General features: G+C 55.1%; 2 protein-coding genes across 6 annotated transcripts in view; one reads left to right on the top strand and one right to left on the bottom strand.

Annotated features, from left to right (window-relative positions):
• Positions 1-11,074, top strand: part of CRYBG3 (crystallin beta-gamma domain containing 3) — a 103,901-nt gene extending 92,827 nt beyond the window's left edge. For 2 of the 3 annotated variants that reach the window (XR_008663237.1, XR_008663236.1), the window contains 2 exons: positions 18-192; positions 452-549. Coding sequence is in view for 1 of the 3 variants with exons in the window: in XM_055316045.1 (XP_055172020.1) it covers positions 452-591; positions 3,432-3,555; positions 7,628-7,786; positions 8,592-8,751; positions 9,466-9,554 (672 nt within the window). In the remaining 2 variants the exon portion in view is untranslated. Of the gene's footprint in view, positions 1-17; positions 193-451; positions 592-3,431; positions 3,556-7,627; positions 7,787-8,591; positions 8,752-9,465 lie in introns of those variants that run through there. The other variant, XM_055316045.1, reaches the window with a different exon arrangement.
• Positions 11,003-25,969, bottom strand: RIOX2 (ribosomal oxygenase 2). 3 transcript variants are annotated; one of them, XM_055316048.1, is made up of 9 exons: positions 25,462-25,968; positions 21,272-21,391; positions 19,896-20,024; positions 15,479-15,582; positions 15,019-15,121; positions 14,516-14,684; positions 12,974-13,062; positions 11,792-11,878; positions 11,003-11,418 (listed from the first exon to the last, which is right to left on the bottom strand). In XM_055316048.1, exons 1-9 carry the CDS (start codon positions 25,891-25,893, stop codon positions 11,260-11,262), a joined length of 1,392 nt encoding a protein of 463 aa, XP_055172023.1. In that variant the 5' UTR covers positions 25,894-25,968; the 3' UTR covers positions 11,003-11,259. The 3 variants fall into 3 exon arrangements, with proteins under 3 accessions (XP_055172023.1, XP_055172022.1, XP_055172024.1); XM_055316047.1 differs by having other exon boundaries at positions 14,516-14,687; positions 25,462-25,965; XM_055316049.1 differs by lacking the exon at positions 11,792-11,878 and having other exon boundaries at positions 14,516-14,687; positions 25,462-25,969.
• Between the last annotated feature and the right edge of the window lie 865 nt (positions 25,970-26,834).

The raw sequence follows: 26,834 nt of genomic DNA, 5'->3' as shown, positions 1-26,834 counted from the left end.
CATTTTCTTCCTCCTAGGAATGTTTCTAAGAGCCTAGAGCCATCAAGCGTCAAGTTCTTCGTGACTTCCCCTATGGCTTTCTGGGGAAGTAAAGGAGCCATTCCCTCCCACGTTTATTGTTAGCAGCCGAAAGCATTGGCAGGACCCTCATGTCTGTATCACAGCACAACCAGACCTGGATTGGAACCAAATGTCCGTTTCCATGATGAGATTGATTGTGATTCTGAAACTTCGATTTTAATTTACAAAAAAAAAAAAAAAGTGAACAAAAGTCACGCATAGGATGTAACATCACTGGGGTGGTTTTGACTATACCGTTGCTAGAGGGTAGAGTGGTAAACACCATGCGTTCAAGAATACAGGGGGTCCAGAGCAGCTGGCATTCTGAGCGGGAGGTCACTGAAGGATGTTCACCGCATAGGGTGATGCTTTCGCTTTTCTATGCTCTTAGGTTTTTGAAGAACCCTCCATCAGCCTCTTTGCCCTGGAACACTGTGAGGGCAGAGAGCTGCACCTAGAGGAGGCCGTGAACTCCGTTCTGAACAAGGACCTGCACTTCTACACCCAGTCCGTGTGGGTGAAGAGTGGACTGTAAGTATGGGCCGGGGGCTTGGCTGGCTTCAGTCGCTGCTGTAGGAGACAGCTGCATGGTTGGTTTTTATTTCCCCGCTGCTGCTGCTGTTGTGTGATCAGAGATACTATTACTCCTTTTCTCTCTCACTGTAATAATGGTAGCTCCTGTTTAAGACCAGAACCTTGGACCAGGCCAGTATATTCTTGTGTGCGGCGGGTTGGGAGGAAAGGGCTGCCATGCATGTAGAGCATGTGTCCCTGAGGAGGTGACCAGGTGGCCATAACCAGGCACGCCCAGTTCCCGATCGGGAGCTGTCTAATGAAACCAGCCGCTGCGGTTGACACTGTGGCCAGCTGCAGACAACTGACTGTAAGACGGATAGTGCTGTGTTTTGTTTTGATTTGATGTCCTCTTGGCAGTAGAGCTCCTTGTTCCAGGGCACTTTCCATGCTGAGCATCCGGGCTGTCCTGGCCCCCCACCACTGTTGCCGTTCACTGAGGTTGGCAGAGTGGGTCCGCAGTACGTGGGCCTGCGTTACACAGTTGGGGAGACTACTTTATGATATGAGAAGTTATGGATACACAAGTTAGGTAGGAACTTGCATATTTATTTAGAACAAAAATGGTAACAGACCTTGCCCGGGAGGGGCCCTGAGGTTAAGATGCGAAGACTTAAAAAAAAAAAAAAAAAAAAAAAAAAAAAGATGCGAAGACTTCCTGGGAGATCTGCCTGTCAGGACGTTTCTGGAGCACGGGCACGTACGCCTGCCCCTTCTCCTGCCTGTTGCTGTTTTGGTACCAAAACTCAACTAAAAGAGCATGCACATCCCTCAATGACTCACATAAATATGATTGTTTTTATTTCTTAGGACTTTTAAATCATGTGATAATCAACTCTGCTTGTATAAATATCTGGAGATAAGAGAAAGCCAAGAATATAAATTGATTTGAAAATTAAGTCAACTATGATAATACATGGCTTTTGAATTATTCACATGTATAGCAATCTAATTTTTTTTCTTCAACACATTTGACTTTGGTGCTTCTTAAACATAAATTACTCGAAGCATCCTAATCCCCATACTATATACCGGTATTATTTACCACCTAAGTCTATTAGAATTGAATTCTGTGTCCCTGTGATACAGGACCTTCACGGCATTTTTTTTTTTTTACTAGTTTCTTTACATTTCTTTGTGGAACTGATAATTATTGACTTGCTTGTTAAAATTTCTTACCAGATTTATTTCAGTCTTTTGTAGGAAACTGGTATTGTTTTACATTAACATTCTTTCTTCTCTTGACATTAATCCACCTTCTCTTCCTGTTCTGGATTCTCTGTAAGAGAACTGGAACACAGAGTAAGGAATAGGGAAGGCTGTCTAAAGATATTCCTAGGCTTCAGGTGGCTCAGAATATGCCCTCATGCACAGGCAGCTCCCTTCAGTGACTAGTTTTGTTTAATCCCCATATTATCTGGTATCTCTGATTTGTGATTCTAATGAGGGTTGAGCTTTAAGGCTTTTCAACTGTGGAATTCATTGAAATTAATATATAGAGAGGTGTAGTGTATTAAAGTCTCGCCTAGATTTTATACTGCTCTTTCCCTGCTGATTTAAAAAGTCTGCACAGCTGAGAGGTAGAGAAGCATCTCCATGGTCATGCTGTCCTGACTCTGCACCAACCTGGTGGCTTAGATTTGTGTAGGCAGGAGGGGTTGGAGGGAAGATCATCTGTGCTGCCATTGATCATGTTGATTGTGGGGAGCAGGGTGCCCTGTCTGACCCAGGCAAGGTCGCCTTGTCGTCTTCCCCACCTAACTTTCTGAAAGCACTGTTTGTGGTGCCCTGGAGTCCTGATCATTTCAGATCCTCTTGGCAATCCCAGCCTAGTCCCCCTTAGCTATTCAGCGTGATAACCACTTAAAGCAGGGCTCAGCAAACTTTTTCTGTGAAGGACCAGATGGCAATTTCAGTTTGTTGGCCATCGTATCACTGTCACAACTCTTCACCATGCCATTTGGAGTGAGAGCAGCTAGTGTCAGTCAGTGAAGGGATGGATGTGACTGTGGGCCACTCAGAGGTCTTAGGACTCCCCTGTAAGCCCTGCAGGCTTCCACATGCTTTACCTTGGCCCAGAGGGTATTGAAAGGATTTGCAAAAGAGCTTGGGCCTTGAGGCAAGACAGGGAATTTCTGAGGATAATTTGAAGCTGTCCTTGGTGGCCTTAGAGAAATTCTAGAAGGAGGTGAGTCTGAGAGGTCACTGGAGCCACCTAGAGAGGCTCTGAAGCGCATGTGAGGATGAGCCCAGGAGTGGGAGAGGAAACTAGTGTTGTGTAACTGGAAATAGTGAGATGTTATGGTCCATCTTTGTATGCTCAATTGTTATGAAAAAGACAGTATCATCAAAGAAACACAGAATTTTAGATCTGGCAGGAACCTTGTTTTACCAGCTTAGAAACCAGAATCCTCACTGGATTGCAAATCCAAGCCCCAATGCCATGGGCTTTCACCTAGTCTTTCCTGCCTTTTCTGTTAAAAAATAAAATTACACTTTTTTTTCCTTAAAAAGAATCTATAAGCCTAAAAGTTTTAAGGAACAAGCCTAGCATAAAAGGAGGTATTTTTTTATAAGATTCTGTTTTCTTATTTTTTTTAAGATTTTATTTATTTATTCATAGACACAGAGAGAGAGGCACAGAGACAGAGGGAGAAGCAGGCTCCATGCAGGGAGCCCAACGTGGGACTCGATCCCGGGTCTCCAGGATCACACCCCAGGCTGCAGGCAGCGCCAAACCGCTGCGCCACCGGAGCTGCCCCTGTTTTCTTATACTTTTTTTTCCTGTTCTTACATAGGTGGATAGCTTATGAAGGATCCAATTTCTTAGGAAGACAAATCTTACTCGAGCCTAATGAGATCCCAAATTGGACAGCATTCAGTGGCTGGAAAACAATTGGTTCCCTCCGTCCTATGAAGCAGGTAAGGAGGCAGGGGGTGGGGGGGGAAACATAGAAGATCCAAAGTAGCTTGATTTTCTAGTAGAAATGTCATGAACCATAGCATCTGAAATACTGACCATTTAGTTTGACATGCATATTACAGGGGGATCAGATTAGGACAAAGAAGCTTAGAGATGTTCATCAGCTCGTTAAGTTGTATGTAAGGTCAGTGTTGGATTTTAGCTTTTGAGTCCAGGGTCTTCTTGACCTTACTGACTTTTAATGGAAAAATGAGTGTCATAAGGTCTGTGGGAAGCAGAGAAAACAATGTACTCTGAGTCTGCCCTAGTTGTACTTTCTAAGTATTTGGAAATTTTTTTTTTCTACTTACATAAAACTCAGGATAGACTGTGGTATTCATGACAACATCCTGCTTGTCAGTCTCCTTGAGAAGCTCCCTGTATCCTTGGGAGTAGGCTCTGGTCTCATCAATGTGCCTGTGTGATGTGGCCCCCGTGCGGGCCCCCGGAGGCCTGCATCCTCTTCTCTCACGGTTCTCCTCCTCACTCAAATGGGGCTGTGGCACAGCCAGCGTGCAAAGTGCTTTTCCTACTTGAGCCCCTAACACAGACTGTACTCTCTGTCTAGGAGTTTCTTCCCTCATTCTTTGCCTGGCTAATTCCACTCATCCCCCTAAATTTAAGTGTCCGGTCTTCCATGATGCCTCTTTAACCCTTTCTCCCAATCTAAATCTTTTCCTACAAGACACCACATGTGGTTTATAACTGTGCAGTCGCAGGGGCTGTGCAAATTTTGCTTCTTGCTCTACCCCTGCTCTACAGCGCGACAGGCACAAAGTCTGGCGCGCTGTAAAAATTCAGAGACTGTTTGTCTAGTGGAGAAATGAATGTGTAAATGGATGAATAGATGTTTGACATTGTGCTAAGAATTGTGGAAGATTTGGGCCCCTGGGTGGCTCAACGGTTGAGCGTCTGCCCGTGATCCTGGGGTTCTGGGATCAAGTCCCGCATCGGGCTCCCTTCAGGGAGCCTGCTTCTCCCTCTGTCTCTGTCTCTGCTTCTCTGTCTCTCTCATGAATAAATAAATAAAATCTTTAAAAAAAATTGTGGAAGATTTAAGGGATAGACCTGATCTCTGCTTTATCAGAGCTTACATGTTTATTGGGTAAAATAAGTTGGACTCAAAACAGTACCATAAAATGCAAAACAGTGTATAACCATCAAAAAGCCACAGGCCACTCCTGGTTTGCAGGAAGGAAGTATGGGTACGTACTGAGTGGTAGACCGTCTCACAGAAGGTGAGAACCCCACGTCGAGCTGTCTGTGTGGTGCACAGAAAGAAACACTTCTCACTTGATTTCAGCAACAGCCCTACGGTAGGAGTTGTTACTCCGTTTTCCAGGCGGGAAAACAAGGGTCCAGAGGTAAAGCCAATTGGCGAAAGTCATCCATCCAAGTGTCAGAACCAAGATTTGAACCCAGATTTATTTTCTAAAATTTGTGTTGAGCAAATGACACCCTAATTTCCTCCAAAATAAGATCAACATGTACAGAGCACCAGGCACTGAGCTGAGGGTAGCACAGGGGACACAGGTGCTGAGGCTCTGATGTCCACAGTGGACATGTGAAGTGCCAAACAGTAGCCAATAAAGCATTAACCTCCGTGGTCCTGCTGCCCCTCCCTCCCTCCCTCCTCCCTCCCTCTCAAATGGGGCTGTGGCAAAGCCCAGCCTGCAAAGTGCTTTCCTACTCCCTCTCCCACACACTTGCACACCACGCCCATTCTCTTTGGTTCTGTTGGTTCAGATCCTAGTTCTGCCTCTGGGAAGCAGTGTGACTTGGGGTGAGCCACTTGACCTCCGGGGACGACAGTGATCACACGGCTTACCTCTCCGTATTACTCCAAGGACTTAATAAGAAAATAGAGTCTGGCACATCTGGCTTCTCTTACTGTGGCAACACATTTATTTTGAAAGTTCATTATTCGTAGTGTCCCTTTAGAGATCAGAGATGCTCTTCTGAGGGATACTCAACCTCAGCAGGCTTTCCTGGCAGTTTGTGCTGCAGGATTTCATGACCTTCACCTCTTGCCAAGGCCTCACTCCTGTCATGTGGGAAGATGGGGAATCGCACCAAAAAGCCATGGGGAAAAGCAAGGTAGCTTTTACCAAACATATGATAACGCTTAATCCTCCTCATTAGGAACTTCAGAAGCTAAGCTGGATGCTGGGAGTATTTTCCTCAGTTTTGAAAGGTTCTGGGTTTCTCAAACGGTACTATGCGTCCTTTCCTTTTCAGTAAGGCTGCTGGTACTGCTGTAGTTCACGTTCTTGCTTGGAAATGCAGTAATTAAAATGCGATCCTCTTTGAGTTTGGGAATTAGGGAGTCACCAAGGCACTTATAAATGCATATCAGTATTTTAAAGTATAATTACAGAAGAGTCAGACTACAAGTGTGTAATAAGGGTAATTAGTACTTCACTTGAGTTAATTGATTAAAACTGTGATGTTTGGTCCTAACATACATAATTGGAATTCTGTCCTCTGTGAAGGTCACGCCTGTTTTCTTCTACGTACAAGATAAGGAAACTAATAAAGATGTACTGAAGCCTCAAATTAATGCTTGCAGCGGGAGACTTATAGAATTACATACACTTATTGTCAGTCAGATCTTTAGGTACCTTACTGTCACATTATGAACGTGGACGTAGCGCTTTGAAACCTTTCAGACATTTTGCCTAGTAGAGGTCTTTTTTATCCGCTTTAAATTATCAGATAAGCACGTGTCCTATTTGCTTTTTTAAGTTCTCGCAATGTTTATTTCCTTAGAAAGGCCACACATGGCAGCACCAAAATACGTTGTTGCATTACCTGGCACTTCCGTTTCTCAGAGTGCAAGAGCTTCCGTAGTAAATAGCTTGGTCATTGCCAACATAGGGCCCCAGGTGGGGATGCTAGATGGTCCTGTATTTTATTTCATGAAGACTGGAGGCCTATGGCTGAAAGAATGGTTTCTGGGGAGTTTCCATCATGCACGGTGTCCTTTCATCAGCTGACTTGATACACACTTTCACTGCTGCAGTTGGGCTCTCACTCCCTGTGTCCAAGGGTGACTGGTACATGTCAGCAAACCCTAGAGCATCCTGGTTAAGAAGGACAGTTCTGGTGCAGGCCAGGCTGGCTTCTCCACATCTGTGTTAACTTTGTAAACTTCAGGTCATCATTTTACCTTCTTAGATTACCTTAATTAGGTAATCTTAGATTATCTTAATTACCTCCGGTTATTAACCTGGACAGATAACAAACACCGTGACCCAGCAAGCACGAGCGCACGGCCTGTGACAGACACTGAGCTCTCAGTAAATACTGTTCCCCTTAGAGGCAAGTCCTAGATTTAATATTTTATTTGAAAACTTCATGTATGTATTCCAGGGCCAGGGGATAAAGTTCTTTGTTACCCAATTTTGGAATGCCTATGCAGTGATTAGACATACATGGCCTCTTCCCTGGAAGAAGTGTAAAGATCCACGGGGTTGAATGTAAACAGACGCTACCACAGCTGCGCAGGCTCTCAGCCTACCTGGGTCCTCCGAGACCTCCCATCGTGGGCACTGGCCACGTAACCATAGCTCAGCGTGTCTGGTTTCTGCAGTTTGCTGAGTTGTGAGTGTCTGTGGGTCAGCAGCGTCCTGCCCTCCTGCTCTTCCCCGTCTTCCCCCAGCACAGCGAGGACACGTGGTTCCTGAAGGAAAACTCAGCAAGTCAGGAATGCTTCAACTGCCCCATGCCACGTGGCATTCCCGTGGAGGAAAGTTATCTTTCACCCTCACAAAAGGGCGTTTTTCAGAAAAGCACAATAGAGATGATTGTACAATGTAACGTTTATGTTCAGTGATCTCAGGTCTGTCTGTAGAAAAATAGTAATTCACACATTCTGGGTAAAGGGAGGAAAGTGAAGGTGCCTGCATAAGCTACGTCCCGTCCCCTTTGCCTCCCAGCCTGCCTCTTTGGAAAGCTCAATTTCCTTTGGAAAGCTTGATTTCCAGATGCATAAGTCCCTTTTCCTAAATGGCTGTTTCTCGGCTGTCCCAGCCCGCAGTGTACATCAGAATCAAGAACCGGGCCCAGGACGAGTATCTGACGGTCACTGGCAACGTTGCTGACACACGAGCCACATCGGTGTGCATTTCTCCCTACAGCGGGAAGACTACTCAGATCTGGCACTACTGTCGGGGACTCTTTAAATCCAAGGTAAGCGCCCCACTGACACTGTGTGCCCCACCTTTTGGACTTTTTTTCTTCTTTTGGAAACTAGAATCTTGGCAGATCAGATGGCACCAGAAAATAATGCAACACCCTAAAAACAGTATGTTGCATGATTATATAAATACTGCCATGCATATTACTAAAGCTTTTAACTGAAATGGACTCGGGATTTTATCATGTAGAAAGTTCAGTTTTCTGTTTGGAAGTAAACACTGAGCTCATGGACATCCTAAGTGCTGTTTTAAGACCAGAGACCACTCCCTGGATCCAATTAGACATCGTGCTGTTGTGACACATTCTTTACCCTGTGGCCCAGGTGCAATCAGCTGTGTCTGATTCTAAACATCTTGAAACTTTCACTTTCGGGGCACCTGGGTGGTCAGTTGGTTAAGTGTCTGACTCCTGATTTCAGCTCCAGTCGGTCTTGATCTCAGGGTGGTAAATTCAAGCCCCCTTGGGTGTGGAGCCTACTTGAAAACAAAGAAAGAAAACCAAGCCCCATCTGATACATTTATGCTAACGGAGACTTAACATTCAGCTGTAACTCAGCAAACCTTCCGTTGACCTTCTGTGGTCAGATGCAGGTGTCCTTTTAACAGACGTGCCTCTCCTTGGGTAGGTCTGTGTCTGGCCATCTCCTCCCCTCAGCCATAAAGACAACTTAAACAGCTGAAGTGACAGGCGTCCTGTGTAGTCTTCCTTTCCTAGACCAGAATCATGTTAAGAAGAGGGCCTCCATTCCCTTGAGTGCCAGTGACACAGAACTGCCAATTTGCTTCCTGCCCTTTAGGCCAGTGACACTTGCCTGGACGTGATTGGTGGCCGGGACACCCCGGGCGCCAAAGTGGCTCTGTGGACGGAACACGGACAGTTCCAGCAGAAGTGGAGGCTGAACAGAAACGGAACCATCAGCTCCTATCTCAGTGATCAGCTGGTCCTCGATGTTAAAGGTGGGCCTCCGAAGAAACCCAGCGCTTTGTGTCCCTGGATAGACTTTTAAATTTCAAACCTCTCCCTCCTCCTCCTGGGTAAAAGAAATCCTGATTTATAAAAGAAATATTAAGTCACTTCTACTTTTTTAATGAACAAGACAATTAGCTACTTGGATCAAGGAGGGAAGGCCTCAGGACACTGTCTGAGAAGGTTTTTGTTTATCGGTACCGTTGTAAAATTCTCATTCGCTACATAAACTTGGAGGACAATTCTAAATGTAAAGCTTTATCAGCCATGAAGTGTCCCATTTCTTAGAAACTTCTTTTTGCTATTAACTGTTGTAGTCCTTTAAGAGCCCTCACAAACTTTGTGGCAGATATTGTTTGAGCTTGTTTTGAATTGAGCAAGGTCCGGGGCTGTTGCTTTCATTGGCTTAGTCACAGCCATGGTCAGTGGTCAGTGCGCAAACAGCACCCGACATCCTGCCCACGCTCTCCCAAGCACTGTGCTTCTCAGCGTGGCTTTGCAGGTGCACACTGCTTTTGCAGTCAACTACCCTGCCCCCTGGGTCATCAGTCTGAGTCGTTCTAAGGTCTGATTTGAGGTTAGAGCAAAAGCTTATTTAAGCTCAGCTTCCCACTGGAAATGAATTGTTAATCCACCACGCGGTGGGCTGAACATTGTCAAGCACCCGTGTGAACAAATCTTTTCTTTTGGAATTTCTATTTTAGGAGGAAATTATTATGACAAGACTCATGTAATTGTAAATCAGCCCCTGGAGGGAGAAGAAACACAGAAATGGGACATTGAAATATTGTGAGAGCGTCTGCAACATCTCCAGAAAGAGCAGAGGAAGGAGGAACCCACGTCCCAAGGAGAGGAAGCTACGCTGCTGCATCAATGAGCAGAATGAAGTTTTCTCCCAGCTTCCACGACCATTTCTCTTAACCATGGAAACACAAGTATTCTTGCCAGTTGTTTAGTGTTCCTGTGAAAAACACTTTCTGATTTCTGCAAAAGGCTCTGTTCCTGCTTGATCAGCTTTTGGTGAGCAAGTTCCAAGTGTGTTTTCTCTCCTGTCCACCAGGCCCCCCGTCCTATTGCTGATGGCCCTTGTGGGACACTGGTGACTGTCATCCCGCATTAGGTGTTCACATCCTAGGAGGTGGGGGTGTGGGTGCTAAGCACAGGGAGACGGTTCCTTTAGGTCAAGTCATACTGTTGCAGGAAGAAGAATACATTTTATAGCAATGCCTGAACACATTTAATAGGGCCTCCTATAAGCTGCTGTATTCTGTTAAAGCCTCAGTGAAGAGCCCTGTAAGGCTTACCTAACCAACGCACCAGTAAGTGTATCATACTTGGTTCTGACCCCAGGGAAGGACCTCGGCTTCGTTGGGAAAAAGGCTCAAGTGTTGGCATGTTATCTGTGGCCAAACTAAAGCACAAATAACCTTGTGACATCCTTGCTCTCCTTAACTGACGCCCTCCTGGGTGACTCACCTGCCCTGGTGCCGAGACCTCCTAGACGTTGCCAGATGTGCCCTCAAGGAGTATTTAGTCAAATTTTTCTTTGCCCAAAGTAGTAAAGGGAAGTTTCAAATGTTTAATCAAAACCAAGCAGTATTTGAGAGTTCTGACTATATACCATTTTATTTAATGAAATGGCTGAAAACTCAGTTATTCATTTCCATTTGTAGGATATCACATAATCGTTACCACCTTTAAAATTTATACAGTTCTTAAGTATTTTTCCCTCCTGAGTTGGTTTTAAACTTACATTGAGATAACTGTTCCCTTCATCCTGAACTTTTGCCAGAAAGCAGAAACTTAATCTATTTTTATATAGAAAGATTAAATACTCCAGTGATATTTTTAAATATCAACCTATAAGCACTTTAGAATGTAAAATAACTGAATTGTCTAAACACAAGGACCCACTATTTTGAGCATTTTTATAGAGACTTGGTCTTTCCATGTAAATACTGAAATTTTTTCCTTCAATCTCAGGCTCTTTGTCATCTCTGAAGCAGCATCTGTAAAAGTCCTGTATGCCCTAGATGTGAGCAGTATTTAATGAAACTTATGTTATGGGGGTAACTTTATTTTCAGGGGGGAGGGTTGTGTATACACAAAGGTATGTATGTATATTTTCATTGTAAAAAACCAATCCAAAAATTTTTTCTTTGTGTTAATTGAAAGATTTTTGTAGAGCCAATGAAGCTCTTTAAAGTTGTTTCTTCCAAAGAACAAAGCCAGGTAACAACATTTAAATTTCAGTGATACATTTATTGGAGCTGTGCCTTTTCTATCACACTGGATTAAAGGAGTTTGTCGAGAGAGTATGGTTTCTTTCTTCTGTCGCCTGCCTCCCAGAACCAGGCAGGTCTCGCGTAAGGAAAGCTGTCGTAGAACCATTCCCACCCAGCTGCGGGCTCCAAGCACCAGGAGCTCCCTGGCACGTAAATGTTTGCTCTTCTTTCCGCATGTGCGGCTGAGACGGTCACCGTGGTTCTGGGACGGCCCTAGACTACCTGGATTAAGCATTCTGTCCAGAGGGATAACACCAGGTTTTCCTTTTCCTCATCTGTAGTTAGTTTCAGGTCCTTGACACAGATAGTCGAGTGGCCCCAGATTTGCTTCAGAGCGTCCATATGTGATAAAGGAAAGCGGAGTCCGTGAGACTGAAAGAGGAGAAACTATTTAGTCAGGTGAGAAATGTTAAAGTGATATTTTCATAAAAACTTAGCCGGGTCTCAGTATATCAGTTTTTTATATCCTTACAAACCAGATGACTTACTAACTTTAACTTTGCTGATTCCCATATCCTAGTTTATATAAATTCCAAACCACTGATGCCTTATCTATTACACATTTCCTACAAGGCTACAGCTCCCAGCTCGTATCTTTTAAAGCCGGCGGACGTGTGTGTCTCTCACAGAACCGACTGGCGTGATCATCGCTGTGCAGGGGCTCTGTCGAGTGTGTGAAACGTCAGCCCCCGCTGCAGGCCCTAGCCATAACTCCCCAGGAAAGACTGGGTAGGTTGGAACAGACCTCTGTTTCCTCATTCCCCATCATGTGCAGCTCTCTCCTGTTCTTCAAGGAATGATAGATGTAAACCATCGTTTCCTGAGTTTCATCCTTAAAAAAACACACACACACACACACACTATTGAGGTCAATACTAGGAGGGTTTTCCGAAAATACGCTTCAACACCAAGAATCTTTTTGGCACCGAGTTCGGATATGTGGCACGAACTATGTAGATGGTGTACACACTCCTCAGGTCACTATTTGTATGTAAAACAAACAGCACAGCTGCTGGAACATCAGCAGAAACCTGGTTTGATGCAAAAGCAACCACTTAACAGATCGTCAGTGACTTAGGTTTCATTTACTCCACCAGCACTGGTTTCTTAGGTCCTGAGTAGGACATTCCGAGTTACGCACAGGCTGGCAATTTGTGAGCACCGTGGGGTGAAGGTAACCTGAGAAATACCAGCTGTGGGATCTATCAAAACCTCCTAGAGTGACCGCCCCAATAACATCTGCTTCCCCGTCGGTCCTGCACGGGGCGGTTTGGCATTCTGTGCAGGGCCCTCACCCGGTCCTTGTCACCACGTAGATAAGGTTAGAGACAAATACACGAGTGTAGGCGCAGCATTAACGCTGTGACAGTCTGGTGGTGGACACATCTAGCTGCCCCCGCTCTCGTCCCCTCGAGTCCTTCGTGGACTTCCTCCCAGGACAGTTCCCAGAGTCCTTGGGACGATACAGGGAACTTCAGTAACAAACGGGGGAGCTGCAACCCAGACCAGAGGAAGCACAGCAATGGATGATTGCTGGCAGTTTTCCCATGAGCCCAGGATCGCATCAGGAAGCCAGCCTTGAGCAGCAGAGGGCTAGGGGACAAGGTCACGGGATACAAATGGGAAACAACTGTTCTCCTCCATGATCTAGAAGACAGAGTTTTTGAGAAGGAGCATCAACAAAACCACAAGTCATGACAGACTGGGCAGCGTAGAGGACAGGAGGGGTGTGAGCGAGTGAGAGCAGTGCGGCCCGGCCCGGAGGCTCACCACGGGGGAGGCGGGGCGGGAATCTGGGATGAAGCCAGCCCCGGGGGCCGGCAGCTCCAGCAGGATCCGGGCACCTTGGCCTGCAGTCCGGGCGCTAGGTTAGGGGAATGGATGGCTGCCGGGGGTGGGGGGAGCCGCCTCCGCTCCGGGTACTCACAGACTGATTCTGATCCGGTCCCACCGTGAGGACGCTGTAGTCTTTGAACTTCAGCCTCACCGTGCTGTCCAGCCTTGGCACCCGTCCACCTGGGAGACCCAGAGAGCCGGGCTCAAACTTGTGTGCGGGTGAACCCCACGTGGGGTGCCCTCCAACTCAGGCGTCGGCTCCCCCCATCTATGCTCCTGCAGCACAGCTTAGGTGCTGCGGCGCTCACTGTGACCGTGCGGACGTGTGACAAAGCACAGGTGCAGTCCATGCATCAGGTAGGACATGCGCCCGGGGAGCCCACAGCTGTGCCTGCAGCTGTCCCCGCCGCCGCGCCCTCTGCGCCCAGCACTCCCCCTCTAGCCGCCAGCTGACCCCGGCTCTACACGCGGACCCTGGACGCACCGACCACCTGACTTCAAACCGCACCCTCTCCCCAGGACTAGTGTGATCACAGCAACTCCATCCGTGCAGGTCAAGCGTCGTGTCACAAAAGCCACCTAAGAAGAAGTCTTTTGCAAGGTGGATTCAACTTTGTAGAAAAGCAGCCAGTAACGGCGGACCCCCTCACGGGGTCAGCGCTGAGGGGACGCGGCGCCGCTCACTAAGGACACCCGAACACCGTCCTCACCATCGCGGTACGTGCTGGGGAGGGTCTGCTATTCGGAAACAAATCCGAACCTTCCCCCGACAGTCACACTGAGACCAACTGGAATCAGTGTTGGAGGGGACCCGACCGTCCGTGGCGCTCCCCCACCGGAAGTACGGCTTCCACGAACGTCAGTAAAAAAGACACTCGGCGCCGGGCTGGCGCGGCCGCGTCTCATTGTCCTGAGCAGACAATTCCACAGAAAGCCAGCGGGACACGCGGCCACCCCGTAAGCAGGTCAGGACTGCGGCAAAGGCGAGAACGTTGTCCGAACGTCAGAAACGGCCAGCTGGCCCCGCCTGCGGGTCTCTGCCTGCTCCGGCCTTCCTAACCACACGCTCAGCCCGCCCAGCCCGCCGCGCTCCTCCTGCCCGCGGGAGACCCAGCCACACTCCCCATTTTCTGCCTGCGTCCACGCCGGATGCCGGCGCAGAGATCTGCTTTCTCAAGCTTCCTGAAAAATCCCCTACGTCCGGCCCGACCCCTCCAAATGCTTCCAACACTGTCACTGAGCTAGCCCAGGACCCCCCACGCCGCGTGGTCCTCCCCGCTGCAGCAAGTCCCACTGCAGGGCGCTGCGCTGACGGTCCGCCGTCACCACTGTCCAGAAGGGTTAGGTCGTGGGCAGCCTACACCGGTCACAGAGTGCTCGCGGGGACTTGGGGAAGCTTGGTGACGACCTGGGCGTTTTTACGTGTTACCTGCTGATGGCAAAGGCTGGCCCATCCCTCCAGTACTCAGTGTGCCCGTGACACACCCACGATGCAGGGCGCCTGGAGCTGCAGCAGGTGCCACCTGGGCACGCCACACACACGCAGGTGCACGTGCTTCCCGCCTTCCACCTGCCAAACAGGAGCCCACCCAGGAAAGCCCCCGACCGCCTAGAAGAAAAGCACGAGCCCCACCTGGCGTTGAAAGCTCTGCTCCGTCTCCCACGTGGTACGGGGGGAGCCTGTGGGTGACAAAGTCCTTCTTCATGCCCCCTGCCAGCAGCGCTCCGGTGCCCTCCAGCCGGTCGGCCAGCGTCCTCAGGAGGCCACCTAACCTCCTCCTCACCGCAGCCGTGCCTTCCACCTGCTGGAAACATGGACCTGAGCGCTTCCTGCCCAGGCCGGGCCCAGTAGGGCCGGAGCGACCACCAGGTCTCCAGGGGCGCCCCCTCCCCGGCCACGTGGCTCCTCCATTCAGCCGGCGTTCCCACCGGCCCTGCCACTGGGACATCTGGAAGGGGGCGACACCTGGAAGGGGGTGCTGCACCGGCTCTGGGTCCACACCCCCCAGCCCCGCACTCAGCGCGGGCAGGCCCGCGAGACTCGCAGGAGGGACCACCCTGAGGGCGCCCAGGCAGGCGCTGCTGGCGCTGGCCCCACGGCCCCCCACCCCGGACCCTCACCAGGATGACCCTTACCAGGAGCAGCTGCCGGGGGATGCCGGCCCGGAGCGCCACGTCTTCCTTCGCCGCATCAAACACAAGCCCCGAAACCGTGTCCAAAAGGCAGTCTCCCCAGGAACTGGAAGGGGCAGGAGGAAGGGGCCCAGGAAATCCTGGGGGATTTGGTGCCCCCACCGCTCCCCTGCCCCCGGACGCGCAGCTGGGGGGGCGCCCCCACACGTCCCCCAGGCCGTCAGGGAGGAAGGTCGGGGCCCAACTTAGGGTTTGTGATGGAAGGTGGGCTTTGTGGGTGGTGCTCGCGCCCGGGCCTGTGGCAGGTCGCCGCTCAGAGCCTCGCTGGGCCACCCCCAAGGCTCCCGATGTCCCCGCAGGGTGTCCCGGGGGGCGCGGGCACGACCCGAAGGGCTCCGAGGCTCCAGGGGCCTGAGAGAAGAACCCCGAGGGGGATCGGGGATCTGGGGGGCGGGCAGCTTACCTGTTCTGGTAGGTGCTGATGGTCACGTGGATAGAGTGCGCCAGCCCCGGAGGGACGTCCGCCTGGTGAACCGTCCCCCTGGGGAAGTACAGGACATCTCCCGGCTGAGGGGGGACACACGGGGTTGGGGTGAGCGGGGAAGGCGCCCGCTCAGCCCTCGCGGGACCAAAGCAGGCTCCGAGGGTCGGGCCGCATCTAGACCCTGCCGCCACGCGACCCTGGGGGGCCAGTCACTGCGAGCCCCCAGTCTGCACGGGGTCGGGGACCCGAAGTCACTTGCTTGGCTCACCGGCTGAGACCAGGTGCGGGTGAATCTGGGCCCCCACCCACGGATCGGGGTGACAACCCCGACACCCTGCGCCCCCTCCGGCAGCGCCCGGGTGCTGCCACCGGCTGGCTAGGGGCCCCAGGAAATCAGGGAGCCCCCGAAGCTTCAGTCCCCCCCCTGCGAAACGGAGGCCAGGGCCTGACACGGGATCACAGGCCAGGCCACGTGCAGAGGCCGGTGCAGAGGTCCAGGCCACGCCCGCAGGTGGTCTGGACAGACGGACGGACGAACCACGTGACCCTGCGTGTCCCGGGCCATCAGTCGCACCCTTGGGTGGGTGAACCTCCTCCACCCGTCCTTGTGTCGCCCCAGCCATGAGGTGACATAAACCTCGCCCCTCAACCACTCCCGAAGCTGCCACCTCCCTGTCCCCCGGCGCAAAACACCAACAGCGGCACCGCGAGCACGGGTCCCCCGCGCAGCTCGACGCGTAGATTGAGGACAAACAAAACAAACCACCTTGGGACCCCTGGGCGGCTCAGCGGCTGGGCGCCTGCCTTCCACTCAGGTCGTGACCCCGAGATCCGGGATCGAGTCCCACGTCGGGCTCCCTGCAGGGGAGAGCGCTGGGTCTCTCTACCTGTGTCTCTGCCTCTCTCTGTCTCATGAATAAATAAATAAATCTTAAAAAAAAAAAAAAAACGCACCTTTTCCCAACGTTAAGATTTTCCTTAAAACAGGATTAAGTATATTCTTGAGCGCTCTCTGGGGGCTCCCTCACCCTGGACCCCTGGACGGCGCCAGACTGACAGGGACGGAGCTTCAGGGAAATGCTCTGCCCCCAGTTATGGCCCCGCTAAGCCTTGGGCGCCACCCGCTAAAGGGACCTTCATGCACTCACGGGTTCCTACCGCACAATCGGATCAGCCCCCCACCCCCGCCAGGCACCGTGCTGGGCACAGAGCCCCCAGCAAGAAGCAAAGGCCTATCTGTGGTTCATGGGAGACGAGAGCAAACAGGAGGAGACGCCAGTCGAGGCAGACACAGCGTGAATGAGTAAGGTCAGGTGGTGGGAAATGCACGAGGGCAAAAGAAAAAGGAGGAGGAGAGGAAAGGCGCACGGCAAGGTGTGGGGGGCAGGGTGTGCCTGGGCAGGAGGGCGGCCCTCAATTGCACTGGGCTACACTCCCCTGAGTTGAGGCCTCAGGCAGGAGCTCCCAGCCCTGCGACCAACCCCCAACCCGGCAGCAAGGATTCCAGGCAGAGGGAAGAGCGTGCAAAGGCCCTGAGGTGGGAAACAGGCTGGCACACTTGAGAAGCCTCGGTCAGTGCGAAGGAGGGGGCGGCGGGAAGGCAGCGGAGGGGCCACAGGACGGGCCTCTGCGCTGTTTGAAGGCCTTTGGCTTTTATTCTGGATTTCGGGGACCACCACCCGGGGTCCAGGTGGAGGGACAGGGCGCAGCTGCGTCGCAGTGTGCAGCGGGGGAACCACCGGGAGGCTCGGGCACAGACCCACATCCAAGGGCTCTGTCCCCAACAGGAGGAGATGGTGACACATTTACAGGGCAGGAGGCTGGGGCAGGAAGTGGCAGTTTCGGAATATTCCACTTGCAGTTCCCTGTACCTTGTTCCTGGAGACATTAACTCAGCAGCCGGACCTGAGTTTTGGGTGCAGAGGCGCGGGGGGAGACCGGACACAGCACTGAGACCACGTCAGGGACAGGGACCTAACCCCAATGGGTGGGGGGGGTGGCTGGGGACACCAAGCTGCTGGGAGGGAACCCAGGGAGTGTTCTGGGGGGGAAGGAGGGGGAGGAAGCTGCTGGGCCTGGAGCCAAGGGCAGGAGAGAAGCGTAGCCACCGTGGCAGGTGCCCGGAGATGTGGGAAGCCGGAGCGTCCTCACCGGGGGCCCCTGTGAATCCTCAGGACACTGGACACGGCAAGGAGGGCGAGGCCTCCGGACCATCGGCGGGTCCAGTGGGATCAGGGGGCCCCTAGTGGAGAGGGGACCAGTGGAGGGAAGCGGACCAGGCGGCGGGAGGCAGCCTGGGCACAGGGCGCAGGCCTTGCAGCTGGAAGAAGGGCCCGAGCGCAGCCGGAAGCGGGTCCCCTGCGCCCGGGAGGAGCCGCCCAGTCACCTGGGCCGTGTCCGGGCGCCCCGTGTCCTGCCCACCCGGGGGGCCCCGCTGCCTGTGCCCGCCCAGGCCCTGAATCTGTGGGCTGCTGAGCCCCAGCAGGAAGTAGGCCACCTGGAGCCCCCTCCTCCCGCGTTTATTTTAACTTTTCTTGAAAGATCTTCCCCGGGGGGGGAGGGAGCCCTTAGGAGCACACGGGGTGGGGGTGGGGGTGAGGAGAAGCGCCCCGGGACCCCAGGGCCCGCTCACAGCCTAGGCGGGGGCACTTTCAGCACCGGCCCGTGCCCCTCAGCACGGCCTTTCGGACTCTCGCGGCCCACGGGGACCACGACCCCGGTCCACACAGGGGACACGGAGATGAATAAGCTGCGGAAAACAGCAGCGGTGAGGGGGCGGCAGCAGCGGCGTCCCAGGCCACTTGGTGCGGCCGCCACAGGAGCTTGAGGCCCTGACCCCATGCCCTGACCCCGCGCCTTGACCCGGTGCCCTGACCCGGTGCCCTGACCCTGCGTCCTGACCCCGCGCCCTGACCCGGTGCCCTGACCCGGTGCCCTGATCCTGGTGCCCTGCCCGTCATGGTGGCCTCTGTGCCCACCGCGCCCACCCCGCCATAGGGCCTGGAGCCTGAGCTCCCCTGACTTACACCCCGGGGTCCACACAGGGGCCAGGTGGGGCAGAGGTGGCAGGCCGCGGCCTATCCCCCTCCGGGGAACCCAGGGCTGCTGGAATGTGGTGAGATGAGGATGGGCGTCGCCCCCCCCCAGCTGTCCCCGCACCCCTGGCAGAAGCACAGCACCCGCACCTGTAGGTCACCCCCCTCCCAGACCAAGACCAACCCCGAAGGAGGCAGGAGGCCAGGCCCCGGCGAGGGACAGCCATGGCCCCGGGCACCACGGACGCCTCAGCTTTGGCCTGAAAAATCAACCGAGGGCCTAGGGACGGCGCTGCCCCGAGGCCGCGGGCTGCTGAGGCCCTTCTGAGGCCCCGGGTCAACGGCCGCGGTCCCCGGTCATCCTAGGACAGGGCGTGTGGCCTGGGCGCACGCAGGCGGGACGGGGACGCAGGCGGCCGTGGATCACGGACAAACCGGCGGCCACGGCACGTAGTTTCGGCCCACGGGCTGTAGGTTGCTGAGCGCTGACCAAGACCTTAAAAACCGCGAGGGCTACCTTGACCCCATTCACTCAGACATCCTGTGACATGAACGAACACACGTCCTAAAGTAGGAGAGCTTGTCCCAGTCACAGGCAAGCAGGCAAAGTCCTTAACATCCAGAAAGTGCCTCACGACACCGAGTAACCAAGACACAAGAAATGCAAAAATCACTATTCGCAAGTGCATCAGGTTGGAAGACTGCGTGGAATGGTTTGAGCTATTAGGTCTTAACGTAAGGACTTGAATTCCAGGCCTGTTATCCCCACAGGGCGTTGTCCTCGGCTCCCTCGCCTGCGCCACGGCCACCCGACCCCTGCGCCGTCGCCGCGAGCCGGCAAACCCAGCACGCTCGAGCTCCCGGCTTCCCAGAGGAAGATTCCTTAACACCCAGCGCGATTACTGTTCTTTCCGGGGCCACCCCCGGGGCGGATGGGGGGCTGCAGACCGAGTCTATGGTCTAATCAGGAGAATTTTACCAACGGAACAAGGGGGGTCCCTGGCTGTGCTCGGCCGACGCAAGCGGCGCCCAGCCCTGACGGCTGACTTGGACTTGGCGCAGCTGCCCGAGCCAACCCTTCCGCTTCTTCTCCAGAGAAGCCAGTGGTCAGTGGATTCAGATTCCATTCCTGTTGAACCCGGATTATACTTAGAGACGGGTTGCCTGGAAAACGCATCTCCCGTTTCCGCAGCTCCATTCTACAAGCACGGACACCAACAGCCCTTCGGAAGCTGCAGGTGCTAAGGAGCGAGCGCCACGCTGCCCCACGCTTGCAGGCCCGCCCGCAGGGGCCACGGCCCAGGCATGCACCCCAAGCCCCAGCCGGGCCCGGGAGCACCAGCCGAGAGGAAGCCGCGTACCTTCAACGTGAACTCGTGGGCCGGCCTCCCGATCCGCTCCTCGGCCTCCACGCTGTACTCCCGCGCCAGGGGCACGGTGGGGTGGTAGAGACGCCAGTGCTTCTGTCCCTCCAGCTGCAGGATGAAGACCTACGGGGAGCCGCAGGCCCGAGTGTCAGAGAGCTTCCCGACAACCACCGGGCACGGCGGTCCTAGAGGGCTAGTCCTCCCAGGGCTGAGGGGAATCCCAAATTTCAGATAAAAAATAAAAATGAGGTCAGGGAGGGATGCATGTCACTCTACACTTAAATAAAAGTTGCCACGGCTGGTGTCCACTTTTAAAAACAGGTAATCGTTGGGATCCCTGGGTGGCGCAGCGGTTTGGCGCCTGCCTTTGGCCCAGGGCGCGATCCTGGAGACCCGGGATCGAATCCCACGTCAGGCGCCCGGTGCATGGAGCCTGCTTCTCCCTCTGCCTGTGTCTCTGCCTCTCTCTCTGTGTGACTATCATAAATAAATAAAAATTAAAAAAAAAAAAAAAAAACAGGTAATCGTGAACCCTGCTCCTGGGAGGAAATTCTCTCTCTTCAGTGTAATAAAACCTCATGGGGTTCCTTTGTCCCTCCACCTCCTTCCATCGGACAGCTGACAGCCCAGAATCTCTGACGGAAAGGCCAAGTTTCAGATATTCCTCAGGGTCTAAAATCCCTAATATTGGCCTTGGCAGACAGGAAAACATCAAGTTTTTTACTCTTAGTTCAGCCAAAGAGATTTTAAAGTTCTGTTTAAAATATTAAAAACAAAAACAAAAGGTTTTGGCAACATATTGGTATCAAGTTGCTTTCAAAGGGGGGAAAGGGGGCTTTTGACTAATAACTGTGTTCGTGACCTTTTATTAGCATAAACATAAAATGATGAAACACCCAAGCCAAAGAGTTAACTTGCTTGGCAGCCACACGAGGCTGAATCCACACCTGTCAAGGTGCCCGCGCTCAAGTACACCTTGACCTTCATTCAAGCTGCCCCAAGATTTTCACAAACAGAAAAAATTATCTATTTTCAGCAGCTCCAGAAAAAAGAACCAAGTGAAAGCAGACGTAAGGATTACTTGTGACCTCGCTTTCCTAAAGCCCTTACGTTAGGACTTCAAGAAAAAGCCAATCACGGCCTTCTGCAGAGCAAGTCAATCAACACCTGCTTCGTGGGAACGTGTAGCTCTCCGCGGAAGGCTGGACACCAGGTCTCCCCTTTGAGGATGAGCAGGAAACCATCTGGCAGGACTAACCGGGCCCAACACCCGGGTGACGTCAGGATCTCCGGGACCACACAGCAGGGACAGGGCGTCGAACTGAACCCCGACATCTATCCAGAGGGGCGCAGCGCCTCCCTCCTCTTACCTCGACGTCATCGTAATGCGGCGGGAGGCCCTGGGACCCGGCAGGGGTTATGTACACGTTGGAGCCAACCAAGGAGCCGAAGTAGCATTCCAGCTTCTCCTGGATCCTCCAAAGCTCATCCTGAAAGAGAAAGAACAGAAAGAAGTGGGGAGAGGACGTGAAAGACACCTCAGAAACCAGGGGAAGCGCGTGCTGCCTTGGAGCGAGCCTTCGCTGCACAGCGGCCACGTTCCAGGCCACGTTCCAGGCCCCGGGAACTCTGCGGCAGAGCCGGCACCTCTGCCCTCAGGAAGCTTCCAGCCCCGCGCCGAGCACCACGGAAAACCCAGGGATCAGCCTCGTAGGGTGTGAAGCGGGGCAACGACCCGAGCGAATTCACGTTTCTGAACGCTCACCGGGGCTCCGGCGTGGAGAAGGGGCCTGGAGCAAAGCGAGGGATCAGGGGGAGGCCGGGAGCCCAGGTGAGGGGTGGCCAGGGCGGTGGGGGAGCAGGGAGATGAGATGCACCCTGGAAGCAGCACTGGCTCAGCCAAGCAGCCTGAGTACATGGGGGTGTTGGGGTGTCGACCGGGGCAGGGACGCTTGGGCTGGGCGGTTGGTCCAGGCCTGAAATGGGGGGGGGACTTGTTAGAGAACAAGTTGTTTACAGGGTGGGGGGTGCAGGGGGAGCTCTAGAGTAGTTCCTCAGGTTGGGGGAGGTAGGATCGCAGGGGAGGGGAGGGGCACAGGCCGCAGGCCCATGAGCACCCCTTCCCTGCCAGGCCGCACCTCTGGTTGCTGGTTATATGCCCCCCCCCAGCCCTGGTCCCAGGGTGCAGGGTCACAACGTCTGCCGTCTGGATGAGGAACCCGAAGCGGGGGAGCACGCGGCTAACCGGGCTCTCTGTGGCCTCTTTGGGAATCATGTTAAAGAAAATGCAAGTCACCCACGAGGACACTAACGGCTTTTACAGACGCTCAGTCTGCAGTACAGGAACGCACGGCGCCTGCCACACACAAGTACGGAAGCAGATCTTTAAAAATGTGCCCAGGAGGGACGCCCGGGTGACTCAGTGGTTGAGCGTCTGCCTTCGGCTCAGGGCCTGATCCTGGGTCCTGGGATCGAGTCCCACATCGGGCTCCCCGCAGGAGCCTGCTTCTCCCTCTGCCTGTGACCCTGCCTCTCTCTGTGTGTCTCTCAGGAATAAATAAAATCTTTAAAAAATAAAAATAAATAAATAAATAGATAAATAAAACGTGCCGAGGAAACCGATGACCAACGAGCCTGGGACTCAGTCGTGCCATTTGACTGGAGAAGGGTCTACGGTCTCCAAGGTATCATCAGGGGCGGGATGGGGGGGTGAAGGCAGCGCTGGGAGCCACGCTGGGGGGACTCCGGGGCTACTCCAGCGGCAGGTCGCTCGCGGCTGGCGCTTCACAGGGGAAGAACATTCCCCGGCTTCCGAGCAGCCGCACGGGGTCGGGCGCGCCCCCAGGGAGGGCCCGTGGTGCCATCGGCGGTGCCACCGGCGGCGCCCTCGCGTGTGCTCTGGGGCCCGGGCCCGCAGCGGCGCAGGCTTCCCCCGCTGGGGCCGAGGCGCCCCGGGGCTCCCAGCTCAGGCCTCGGGGCCGCTGCCGCTACCAGCTTCTCCTCTGCCCCGTCCAGGCTTCCGAGGCCGCCGCGCACAGCAGGGGGAAGAGCAGAGGTCGGCCCACCCCGCCCCAAGCCGCAGTGACAGACAACGACTTCAGCTCTTCCTCTGTGACATGAGGCCTGGGCCAGGGACCCGTGGGGCGCAGCGCAGAGCGACCTCCGTGAAGCGCACGGGGACCCCGGGCTCAGGCCCGCGCGGGGCTCCTGGGGCCGCTGCCCACCGTGCGGGGTGCCAGGGAGCCCCCAGGGCAGTGCCCCGGCGCAGCCTCCCCCCGCCCCGCCACTCAAATCAGACCTGGCCCGGCTGCCAGGACCCGAAGCCGGGGGCAGCTACGGAGAGGCCGAAACTGGCCGAGGCCGCGCCACGCTTCCATCGCCGTCTATAAGAGTCGGTAGGAAAACACCTCGAATTTGGAGTCGGAGTCCTTACTTGGCAGCAGGGACAAGTCACAGCTCCAACCTGCAGCTTGTTCACCTGTGACACCGAGACCGCAAGGAGCGCCCTCCTTCACGTGTCTCTGGGAAGGTCCCAAAGTGGGGCACCCGCGGTTCGTGGGCTCGGGTCACGACCTCCGGCTCCGGATGAAGCTCTGTGCTCCGTGGGGGGCCCGCTGGGGGGGACCCTCCCCCTGCTCAGGGCCCCCCTCCCCCTGCTCATGCTCTCAAATACAGAATAATGAAAAGAAGGTTCAAAAGTGAGCACAGGTGTACTTGGTAAATTCACCCAGACCTGACGTATGGCCTATCCCGAGGTGGGGAGCAGCTTCCGGCTCCCTGATCACCTCCTTATTCGCTTCCAGACCAACCAGAACAGGCTGTGCCATTCTGAGCCCCAGTAAACAAGGCACCCCGTACTCTGGCCCTGGCGAACTGCCTCTAGGCTTCTTCCATCGTGATGCTGATATGCACCTTCCTTTAAAAAAAAAAAAATTTCTTTATTCATGAGAGACACAGAGAGAGAGGCAGAGCCACAGACAGAGGGAGCCTGCCTCTCCCTGTGGGGAGCCGGAGCCGGACCGGTCCCTGGGCCCAGGGAGCCCCTACAGCTGTTCCAGGTCTCTCAAGTGGTGAAAGCGAACAAGCGGGGTGCATCCCAGTGTACCGGGGCTGTGTTTAGGCTGAGAAGGCTCTCCCTTCCCTTTCACAAACCCCGCCAGAGAGCGGAGTCAACAGGGCAAAGGAAATACATTTTTGTCCACCGGGAATCAGAGAGAAGCGCGCAGCACCTAGAGGCGTGCAGGGAGAGGCCCAAGATGATGCCAAAGCCCCGAGATGACAGCCACCAAGGACAGCACACGTAAGCCAAATAACTTTCTACTGCTTTGTGACCAAATCACATATAATTAACTTCCCTGACCTTTTCTGTTCATAGTTACTAGGTGCCTAACACCCACTTTTTTAAAAAGTGCTGCTTCTCATCAAGGACTGGCTCAGAGACAAGCACCGTGGTGTCCGTGGTTCCCGAGTTCAAATCATGACTTGGTCTGGCAAGTTATTTATGAATTCCTTTTGGGTGTTTGGGCCAAATGGTTGGCATTCCCGAGACATTTCAGCTTCTTGTGACTGCATGAGGGGAACTGTGTGGCATCGGGACTTGTCCCAAGACATCTAGGAGTACTTCCACTGATCCAGAGGACAAATGGGTTTGAGATCCCTTAGACCAGAGAGGAAATGCATTCGCCAGATTTGGCCAATGGCTCTAACAAAGTAACGTTACCGGTGACCAACTGATGGCCAAGTCCCAGGCGCCACCACACAGCCAGAATCGGCACCAGAGAAGCCCACGAGCCGCTGTTCCCCCTCACGTGCCGCCACTCTGGCTCATGACGGGGGATTTCTGAACTCACAACGGGCCCTCAACTGTTCCGGGCCACCCGTCAGGTGGAGCTCTCAGACCTCTACAGAAGCAAACAAGCGGAGACTGCATCTTACGAAGCAGAAACAGCACAGAGGAGGCCAATTGTTTCTTGAGTGCTAAGCTCTGATATGGAAAACATACAAAGTCAGCCAGTCTCCCAGACCTGCTCGTGGAGGCTGCCTGCCACCTGCGCCGCCCCCCAGAGCAGGCCCGGGGCCCCATCATGCCACCCCGCGCCTGTTCACGGGGGGGGGGGGGGGGGGGGGGGGCTCTTTCTGGGGCCTCATCTGGTCACACTCTGAAGCCTCTACTTAGCTCGACGTAAGCAGTAAGGGAAGCAGCTTCAAGAAGCAAACGAGCACCTGACGCTGCCAGGCCTTCAATCGTAATGACAGGACAAACCAAACAGAAACGTCTCGGCACAGCGAGGCATAACCGCCCCACGGGACACCTCCCCGAGGGCTGCTGTCACTCTGTGAACCTGCCACGTAGTTTTTGCCGCGTGGGGACTCCCAGCCACGTCCCCGAGTTGCTGGGTGATCCAAAGGGCGCAGCCGAGACCGCACAGGGTGTCCTAGCTTGGAACCGTCTCCAGGGCGAACAGGCAGGGGAACCATCAGGCTGGCGGCCTCATCCCCTCGGCTCGGCCGCGGCCCACTGCCCTCCCCGAGCCGCGCTGCGCTGCAGCCGGAGCCTTACCTTAAATCTCTGAGGTTGGTGAAACTGAATCGTCGCCCTTCTCTGATCCAGATCTTTCCTCAGCTGGAGGAAGTGCACTCTGCCGTCTTTATTTAAGACCTTCTTCTTCCCCTTGACGCACCGGCAGACGTTGACGTCTCGTCCGTAGAGCAGGCCGCGGCCGCACAGACTCTTGAGATCTGACAGCCTGAACAGCGCCTGGCAGTAGGCCGCCACCGCCGGGTCGTCCCTCCGGAGGACAAGGGGCTGCTTCTCCCAGAACTCCCTGAAAAAAGCCTCGGGCTCCACGGGCGCGATCAGGCTTCCAAACAGAAGGCCCGGGCTGGCGAAGTTCAGGGGGCAGGCGGGTCCGCCGGCCGCCGCCTTCGCGCGCTTACAGGGCCCGGGGCCCTGCTCCGGCCCGCGCCCCGGGGGCTCGGCTGCCTTCGGCATCGCTGGCGGGAACGCTGGCGGGGGACGCTGGCGGGGGGCGCTGGCCGGGACGCTGGCGGGGGACGCTGGCCGGAGACGCTGGCGGGGGACGCTGGCCGGGGACGCTGGCCGGAGACGCTGGCGGGGACGCTGGCCGGGGCGCTGGCCGGGACGCTGGCGGGGGACGCTGGCCGGGGACGCTGGCCGGAGACGCTGGCGGGGACGCTGGCCGGGGCGCTGGCCGGGACGCTGGCGGGGGACGCTGGCGGGGACGCTGGCCGGAGACGCTGGCGGGGACGCTGGCCGGGACGCTGGCGGGGACGCTGGCGGGGGACGCTGGCCGGGACGCTGGCGGGGCGCTGGCTGGACGCTGGCCGGGCGCTGGCGGGGGCGCTGGCGGGGACGCTGGCGGGACGCTGGCGGGGCGCTGGCGGGGACGCTGGCCGGGACGCTGGCGGGGGACGCTGGCCGGGACGCTGGCGGGGGACGCTGGCCGGGGACGCTGGCGGGGACGCTGGCCGGGACGCTGGCGGGGGCGCTGGCGGGGACGCTGGCGGGGACGCTGGCGGGGGACGCTGGCGGGGACGCTGGCGGGGACGCTGGCGGGGACGCTGGCGGGGGACGCTGGCGGGGACGCTGGCGGGGCGCTGGCTGGACGCTGGCCGGGACGCTGGCGGGGGACGCTGGCGGGGACGCTGGCCGGGACGCTGGCGGGGACGCTGGCCGGGACGCTGGCGGGCGCTGCGGACGCTGGCCGGGACGCTGGCGGGGGCGCTGGCGGGGGACGCTGGCGGGGGACGCTGGCGGGGGACGCTGGCCGGGACGCTGGCGGGGCGCTGGCTGGACGCTGGCCGGGACGCTGGCGGGGGACGCTGGCGGGGACGCTGGCCGGGACGCTGGCGGGGGACGCTGGCCGGGACGCTGGCGGGGTCGCTGGCTGGGACGCTGGCGGGGACGCTGGC

The sequence above is a fragment of the Nyctereutes procyonoides genome, unplaced genomic scaffold (assembly GCF_905146905.1).
Source record: "Nyctereutes procyonoides isolate TBG_1078 unplaced genomic scaffold, NYPRO_anot_genome, whole genome shotgun sequence".
In the NCBI taxonomy this organism is placed as follows: Eukaryota; Metazoa; Chordata; class Mammalia; order Carnivora; family Canidae; genus Nyctereutes; species Nyctereutes procyonoides.
Note: the sequence above shows the minus strand (reverse complement) of the source record. Positions and strands in the feature narration are given on the sequence as shown.

Coding starts and splice junctions, on each gene's coding strand:
- RIOX2 (XM_055316047.1), bottom strand. CDS start 25,893: ATGCCGAAGGCAGCCGAGCCCCCGGGGCGCGGGCCGGAGCAGGGCCCC. Junction 21,392..25,461: donor ACCAACCTCAGAGATTTAAG/GTAAGGCTCCGG, acceptor TTTCTCTTTCAG/GATGAGCTTTGGAGGATCCA. Junction 15,122..15,478: donor ATCAGCACCTACCAGAACAG/GTAAGCTGCCCG, acceptor TGCCCCTTCCAG/TTCCTGGGGAGACTGCCTTT.